We start from the raw sequence: 9,290 nt of genomic DNA, 5'->3' as shown, positions 1-9,290 counted from the left end.
TCTATTGCCCATGTTCCCACCAGGTTTTCCCTTACTTCATGGCTCACAAATAGAAGAGAAGATATCATAACTGCACGTCTTTTGCACCCGGATGATTATTATTCCTGCTCTATTGGATACATTTGATCTAAACAATTACCTCACTGCCAAGTTTGTAATCTTGAAAGCAACATTGAACATGTGACCTTATTTTATTCCAAATACGCAACTCATAAATCAATCCGTTTTGCAGAACTTAATATCGACTTTCATTTTTATTCTTCATTCAAAGCGCTTATTCAAAAGACTGCTTTCTGATGAGCACTATCTTCGGATCCTTCTCCAATCTCTGAATTTTTTTTAAAATATCTATTGAAACTTTTGGTATTAGGGGGATAACGGTGTTTGTTGTCAAAAACCCATTGTCATCACATTTAAATCAATCAATCAATCGTTTTCCTTATCTAGTTGGTTGCATGATTTCAGCCACAGAACAGAACGCCGTCTCCTGCCCCCGTATCCGTGACCATTCTGGTCACTGAACGGTTTGGTGGGCATGTTACGGGAATTTTATTTAATTAACAAAATATTTACAGTAGGAAAACGAAACCAAAATAACTATATACAAAATTTACAATTATATAAGAAATTATATCATGATGAGACCGTTTACATAATTTTTCAACGTAGAAATATAATTTGTAGTAATAAACAGAAATATAGTGCTGAAAGATAAAATGTGTAAAAATATACATATAATCTGTGTTCACTTATTTTTTATGTTATAGTAGATCAGGATGCTGTTAAAAAAATCAGATGGAAAATAATTTGAGAAATGGAAATGAAGACAATCTCTGATTGATTGAAATGTGTGACAGGAGACTGCGGTGCTTGTTTTTTCCCTTAGTCTTTTTTTGGTATGAGACTTGATGTTGAGAGCTATGGAGGCAAGAATAGGTCTCTATTTTCTCTTATAAATTTGATTATACTGTGGATTTTTTGCCTCAAAAGGAAGTTGTTGGCGACTCTTTTCAGCCATTCCTGTTCATGGCTTGGTGAGGGTTTTTTCATATGCCAGGAGATTGTAAGGATGCATTCTGTAGCATAATGAAGTGCGGTGCCTATCCCACCACAACTGCACTGGTCACTCTCAGACAGATTGAACCTTTTGAGGTAGGCAGGAAAAGGGCCGTGTTCTGAGAAGAAAATAATATCCTCTCTGATCCAGTTAGTGGGATTAAGGTTGACTGAAGGCAGGATATTATAACTCGTTATGATTTTAGCTACAGAAGGCTTCTGTCTAAAATCTATATAATATATATGGTGAATAAAAAAATGAAGTTACGATATCGTTAAATTCAAAAAATCGGTGAACCGGGCATAATAAGGCTAAGGATTGGTCTCCATTAAGAAAGTTCATAAACACAATGAACTCAACATAAACTTACTCTAACGCTTGTTAGGGTTCATATTATAAAACTACATACAGAAAAGTAAAAATGATTTCTACAGATAAAGTAATAATGAGAAAACACTTGCTTGTTATTTAATTGACTTTCTTTAGACTACCATTTTCTAATATCTCTTGATTCTGGAAAAACGAGGAATGAATATCTACATATAATGATGCAGTAGATCTCACCATTGTAAAAGTTACAATTAAAAAAAAATGTTTATAATGAAAAATATCGCATACTAAGTTTATGCAACTATTTTTATTTTTATTCAAACAAATACAAAGTAACAAAAATACAGTTCATTAATGACACAACTCAGTATAACGTTGACAAGAACAACAGCACATAAATAACCAAAAGGAAATATAGTATTGTGGAAATATTTTGCTTCAATTAACACTATTCAATGAACGGTTTTTAGATGAATTACTGATATGTTTTTAAATAAATGAATGCATCTGATTTACTATCAATAATGATTTTTATATTGAAAACAATGTGTACAGAACTCTTGGTACTAAATCTCCTTAAGTTTCAAAAGCAAACATTTTTTTCAGAATTGGTTGGGGAAAACAGATATGCTTTATAATTAAATTGTTTTAATTATGAATCCTGCATATTAACATATTTTGTTTCAATTAGTAAAACACTTGGAAATTGAAAATAATATCACAGAAAAATATTGATTCACTAAAAATTTAACCATACTTGATAATTTTTTGCTTCACTAGATTAGTTTAAATTGATGCCCACATGTTTATACTGTTAAAAATCATATCTTCATTTATTTATTTCCAAATCTTCTACGGGTTTTGGATTTGAGTTTTTTTAAGTAGGTTTGTAATCTTTCAATTGTTGAGCGAATTTCAAATATATTGTTAGGAGTTAAAATTGAAAACCCATTTTTTAAATAAAGATGTTTCAACGTTTTTTTTTAAAAGGGTGGTAATTGGAAAAAAAAATACTAACAAAAATTGTATAAAATTAAACATTTCTATAATATTCTGCTATCTAGTTGATTGATATTTATTGATAGTTTGAAAATATGTAGAAATTTTTTCTTAAGAACCATATATAAATAAGGTGATGTTTGATTTTCGAAGCCCACATATTTCTTTTTACCGCTTTCTCTTAAATTAGTTTCCAGCTATATATTAATATCTAGGTAGAATTGTATTGTTTTTTAAGATCTTTATCTAAGTGTATTGATTAATAATTAACCTACTGTAACAAAGAAATTGGTGTTCATTGAAGAATAATGTAAATCTATGGAAAAACACGTAACCAACCACATTCATTAACCGAGGTAGTTATTATAGCCAATGGCTAGTAATTCCAGTTATTTCAACACTAATCTTCCTGTGTTATTGAACCCTGCCCTTTGAGTTCCATTTTGAACAGTAAAGGACTTCAAGCTGGCGGTCACCATTTGATCACCCCGTCGAACCACAAAGTAGTTGTTCGGGTACCTCCCAACTGTGATTTCAACCGAATCCGTCTTGATATTGATCTGACCATTGGTGGGCGACACTTTGATGACCCTGCGTCCATAGTTTCTGGACACTTTCACATCTCCCCATTGGTCTTGCTTGATGCGAAACCCACCCACGATCCATACTTCATCACCGTTTTTGTACTGCTTGTGAACAGCTTCTTCTATCATTTTGTAGCATAGGTCGACGGCATGGCTGGAGACGGTATCACAATAGAACACCTAGAGAAATAGAATAAAAACGATATATAGAAGCATTATCTAAAGTTATTAGCAATTTTCTGTACTTTAAGTATATAAACCTACGTCATTCTGGGTATTTTTTTTAGATATCTGGTGAACCTTCTAGAGCAAGTAAATGTTTCGTTCAAATTTTATTATAGAAAATCTATTGTAAGTCTTAAAGACAAATACGAATTTCTTGAAAGAACATTTTATTAAAAACAAATTGTCAAGTAACTATGTTTAAAATATCAACTCTGTAAATGTTTGTAAATCACTTATTCTCTCTACGGAAGACAATTTAAGAATGTTTTCCCTTTTCAGTTGCCATTCGCAATCTACATACTGTTATCGTAAAAAAAGATTATGTGTGATTTGCAGAGGTTACAGAGATCAAAATATAAATCCAAATATAAGGAATATTAAGCAAAGAACTCATTTGCTGTTGTTAATTAAATTAAAATCACCATGTGATGTCTCTAATCATACTTAGCTTGAAACTACTTTAATGTGCCCCTTCATATCGTCAAGGGTGCTGACATTGCCAAGAAGAGAAAATAAAATCTGAAGATGACTGACAATGTAAAGTAGTCATAGTAATACTTTAAAGCAGTCGTAGTTAAAAATTAATTGGTCTTTTCTGTTATAATTATGAGTTTATCAATCGAAACTGTTTTATTTGCGAAATCTGCTTTTCGCACATTTATGAACTGCTATTGTTGACTCCTTTGAATCTTGAATAAATGCATATCTGCGAACCAGTTGCACAAAATTATATTATTACACACCATAACTTCGACGTTCGACTTAAATTGTTTAGTTAAAAACATATTTCTTCTGATTTCGCGAGCGGAATCATGCAAATGTAAAGATTCTTTTAAAATTTAGCAAAGAAAAGGTATGAATTCAAAGATACTAACAAAACATCAGACACTACTAGCATTGTTACTTGTCTGGGGCACGGCAGTGCCCCCGCCAAGTTGAGCAAAAACAAGCGGCACGGCCGTACCATCCTTTTCTCGAAGCAGTTCAGGCCATTTTCGACCCGCTATAACTTCGTTGTGGATAAAACTAGAAGCCTGAATTTTCAGTAACCAACCAGCATTATATAAACACGGTGTATTTCAAATTTCATTAAATTTGAACCGGTAGTTTAAGAATTATAACTGGTCAAAGTTTGTGAATTTTATCACTGACTGACTGACCGATCATCAAAACTCTAAGGCACTTCTAGCAGACATAGAAGCTTCAAATTTAGAATACAATTAGTGTTTAGTGTATAAATCAAAGAAAAACTAAAATATGCGTGTAATAATGGACGGATCGATAAATTTCTCGAAGCTTCGAGCATTATCCATTTTGTCAGCAAATTCGTCGCCAAGTCGCCAAATGGTGTCCAAGTTTGTCACCAAGCTCTGGGATCCATTGGCTTGGCATCCGACAGCATCCAATACAGATTACTGTAAAACAGTCTTTCTTATGATGACACTATTTGAGCCGGGAAGCAAAATTACAGGTTTGTAACAATATCTAATTTGAAATAATTCAATTTGAAGCTGTAGAAGCTGCAAACGCAATGGGTGACTTTCAGAGAATCAATCTGGTAAAAGAAGAGCAAACTGATCTTCAAAGTATGATCGCCAAACTTAATGCCGATCAAAAAAGAGTCTTCGATATGATCACAAATAAAATGTACACAACTGATAATAACACTGACGTTTTATGCTGTTTTGTGAGTGGAACTGGTGGCACTGGAAAGAGCTTTTTAATAAAAACTCTGAAAGTTTGGTTTAAGATGTATTTAAACAAAAAAGTGGCAGTTAGTGCTCCAACAGGAATAGCTGCATTCAATGTGAATGGATTGACTATACATATACTATTGCAGCTGCCTGTAGAACACAAGCAAACACCGAATTACAAGCCACTTTCTGATGAAGTGCTCCAAGTTCTGAGATCAGATTTGAAAGAAGTAGTATTGTTTATCATAGACGAAGTGTCAATGAGAAAAACTGTAGCTGAAGCTCAAGAAGTAGTACCGGAAAATAAAGAGGAAGACTACATACAAAAATAAGAAAAGGACTATCTACAAAAAGAAATGAGATGCCATCAAAAACATAACTTGTAAAAAAACCAAGTCTCGCAACTCAGTTCTTCTATGGTAAAAAGTTGTGAGATCCATTTTATACCAAGTCGGTCAATTTATTCAGTCCTTACTTAAGGGTCCTTCTGTCTTAAGTTATTACGTAATTAGCTAACCTGCACAACATCTTATAGTGACCATATCAACATTAAAAATGTTTTATGGTTTAAATAAATAGATTGACTTGGCAATCGCACTAAACAATCTAATTTTATATAATATGTTAATGTAATCTAATTTAATGTAAAGATACATTGTGTTTTCATGCGATGACCAAGTCTATTTATTTAAACCATAAAAGATTTTTAGGTCACTATTAGATGTTGTTAGGTTAGCTAATTACGTAATAACTTAAGACAGAAGGACCCTTAAGTAGGGACTGAATAAATGGACCGACTTGGTATTACATGGAACTCACAACTTTTTACAATAGAAGAACTGAGTTGTGAGGCTTGGTTTTTTTTACAAGTTATGTTTTTGATGGCATGATATTTTCTCAATTATAATTACAATCAATCGCATCAGCAATTCTTTAAAATAAATTCGATTCACCTTCCTTCTATTTCTTAGCAGTAAATGACTTATTGAATTATCTATTGAACCAAAAAATAAGCAAGAAGTGAAAAAATTCTATAAATTCTGTTGAAATGAAAACTTCTTTTATAAAGTGAAAAACTGCGAAATAAAAGCAAATTTCTAAAAAAAACTACAGAACAGACGATTTTTGATTTAAAAAAAATTAATTCAAAAATTCTTTTGTAAACAAGAAAAAAACAAAATTTTTCAAAGAATTATTTTAAAAAGTTCTTATTATGATTCAAAATAATCTTTCTTAAAAGAAATTAGATTTGCACTTTACTTTAATTTTTTATCAGTTAATTGAATTCATTTTTTAATCAGTTTAGTTTTAATTATTTTAAATATTTAGGCTTCTAAAATTCGAGTAGTAGGTCTTTCAATTTGTTTCTAGCGGAACTACTGTTTCCGTTGTTGGCGACGAATTTAATAGCCTCTTGTAAATAGATTTCAACCCATGCTTGGACTATAATATCAAAGCAAGTAGTCATAAGAAAGAATAAACGTCTTTCTTTGTTGGTTTAAGTAACCTTGAAACACTCAGAAATCACCTGAGATCCCTAACAAACATTATTTTTCAATAATACTTGTAAATGGGAAAACTAAACAATAGTGTCCACAAAATTGTCTCTCCAATTCATACAGTTAAGCTCTTCATATTAAAGTTTTAAGCCAATAGGCCATTGGCAGGATACAATTTTACCGTAGTTTAACAGTACATTAGAAAGTGTTGCTTATGATAGAATTTTCAAAATAAAAAGCTTCAAAATATATTGAGATAAAAAAAATTGTCACAGAGGAGCAGCGAATACATGAAGGAGAATGGCGCGAAATTCTAATCGTTTTTAAGGTAATAAGTCGCCAAATGTGCGAATAGTTTTTCTTAATTTCTTGTTATAGTAGTTGGTTTGGTGAGTTTTGATAAATTTGGCTGAAATATTTCCTCATTAGCAAGGAGCTTGGAGCTATTCTCATGTTTAAATATTAATTCTTATTGCAATTTATTTTGAAAATAAATTTTCTTACCTACCTGTTGAGTAAAATCTTGAGATAGATCTCGGAATTTTTCTGCCGTAGTCTTTGTGCCAGATGCATCTACTATATACGAAAGACAGTGATCAGTTGATGTGAATACTATTCCGCGCTTGCAGATTTTAGCCTTTCTATTCAAAGTGATCATGTGAATATCTTCTCCTTCATGGAAAACTCTACCGTTTGGATGTACGACTCCACTTTGGTCTCCAGAGCCACAGGCAACAGCCACGCATTCAGATGGTGAGTTAGTCACGTAAACGGATTTTTCAGGTGATATGTCTACCCTGATCAGGTGTCTGAGGAGAAGAGTTACTGCACCGTAATTGGTGACCATGGGGTAAGTATCAGGTATATCTGCGGGTATTGCTTGAAGTCCATCGTAAGGTAATTCTGGGCAAGGATATATTTCAGGTACAACACAGTCGCCATATGCTGAATCTGAAATTGGCGATGAAGTGGTAAAGTCGCCAGAATCCAAAGGTCCATCGCCAAAGTAAGCAAAACTTTCATATGGATTAATAGCAAAACTTGCACTGTTGAGTACGCTACTGACACTTTGGAATTGTTCTGATGGTATCTGGATAACAGGATACTGGTAGAGGTAGCAAGGTATTACAGGTTCTTGATCAGCAGCGAAAATAGGAGACCACATAGGTTCTTGAAGAGAATAATGGCTAGAGAAGATAGTGCTACAAGTATCATTTTGCTCGGTTGATAGATCTGTATCACTAGTTGCTGGTAAAGTGGTAACAAATCGCTGCTTCCTCATTTTGATGTCTTCCTTTTAGTTCCTGAATTCTGTCTCTTGGAAAAATAAATACTCTATCAATTAAGTAAAGCTTGTAAGAACTCACACAGCAAACTCAATTAAATTAAACAAAGTCAATGGAAGCTTATTGAAAGTGTTTGAATAATTAACCGGATAAACTCTTGTTATAGTTTCTTATAATGTACTTTCATTAATTTTGTAACATATTCTAATATTCCTTTATATCGTAAACTTCAAAGAGTTCTAGACTTATCCCAGTATTATATTTCCAGGATGCAAATATGTCGTTTTCGTTAATTAACTTGTTGCAGAAGTCAATGTTTATTCAAATGTTTTCAAACTGTGTTTAGTTCATTATTTTCAATTCATAGTGAATTCAGTTCATTTCACTAGTTTAAAAAGTTAATAGAAGACTTTGTATGCGAAGTGATTAATATTGTGTGTACTATAAATTTTTTTAAATTAATTATTTTTGCTTTCTATGGATTTGAAGACCATTAAGGAGAAACGCTTTTGCACTAGATATGTTGTTAAATTAATAAATGAAAGATGTATTTCGGTTGTAAGCCTTAATTCACCGTTTTTATGTCTTATTTTTTTCCTTTTCTGTTAGAGAAGCAGATTTGTTAATTGTTTAATCTCTTTATTATTAATATTGGTTTCTAGAAAATTTGAATTCTAAAATAATATGATTTTTAAGAAGATTTAGTTTAACCAACTTTTTTAAGCAATAATATACTCTAAGATATGTAGATTGTAAATAATATCTTTTACTTTCTTATATAATGACTTATTTTGAAACTATTTGTTTATCATTGGGTCTAAAAAGCATAAGTAAATAATGTTAAGAATTTATCACTGTTGTTTTCTTAATTTCAAATCTAATTTATGGAATTCACTAAAGAATATTACAAAATATGATGAAAGACTATGCAAGCAAAAAATTGCGCAAAATAAGGAAATAATATATTCCTATTGTATATTTCCGTATAATTACAAGGCCGACAGAGCTATTATTCTATGAAGTATGAATGTTATTTTATGATATATAATTTCATGTAGACCATTAAAAATTTATAAATGAAAACATTGAATATATGCTTAGCTGCTTTTAAAAGTAGATTAAATTATCTTTTAAATAGTGTAAAATAATCTATGGATTTTAATTTTCACTTTGGACTTATAGATCATAAGCAACCGCATTAATTATTATTCCATTTCCGTAAGAGATAGACAAACTTCTAAGAAAATTTAATGAAAACTCTAATCGCCAAATTTGATGGAGAATAATATGGCTAATGAAATTATTCCAACTTTAAGTTGCGACGACGAGTGGAGCCTCGATAACAGAAATGTAAAATAATTAATCTAAAATTCCTTAAGTAACTTTGAATAAATTTTGTCTTTATAGCAATTAATTCTATTTTTTTTCATATTAATACGAGTTTAAAATCTAACTAAATACCAATATTTTAAATTGGTAAATATCACTAAATATCTTATGACCAATTTCTTAAATGAAATATACAAAACATTTAAAATATTTTACTCTTTTCTGTTATTAAATAAATGTTATATTAATTCATTTGCCTTCTATATTCACATTTTAAATAGACGTGT

At 31.2% G+C, this 9,290-nt stretch overlaps 1 protein-coding gene across 1 annotated transcript; it reads right to left on the bottom strand.

The window, feature by feature from the left end:
• Positions 1-2,775: 2,775 nt before the first annotated feature.
• Positions 2,776-7,670, bottom strand: LOC129985062 (uncharacterized). Its single transcript, XM_056094984.1, has 2 exons — positions 6,897-7,670; positions 2,776-3,150 (listed from the first exon to the last, which is right to left on the bottom strand). Exons 1-2 carry the CDS (start codon positions 7,668-7,670, stop codon positions 2,776-2,778), a joined length of 1,149 nt encoding a protein of 382 aa, XP_055950959.1.
• Between the last annotated feature and the right edge of the window lie 1,620 nt (positions 7,671-9,290).

This window comes from Argiope bruennichi, chromosome 9 (genome assembly GCF_947563725.1).
Source record: "Argiope bruennichi chromosome 9, qqArgBrue1.1, whole genome shotgun sequence".
Taxonomy (NCBI): Eukaryota; Metazoa; Arthropoda; class Arachnida; order Araneae; family Araneidae; genus Argiope; species Argiope bruennichi.
The sequence above is the reverse complement of the archived record's forward strand: the minus strand, read 5'-3'. Positions and strand labels throughout refer to the sequence as shown.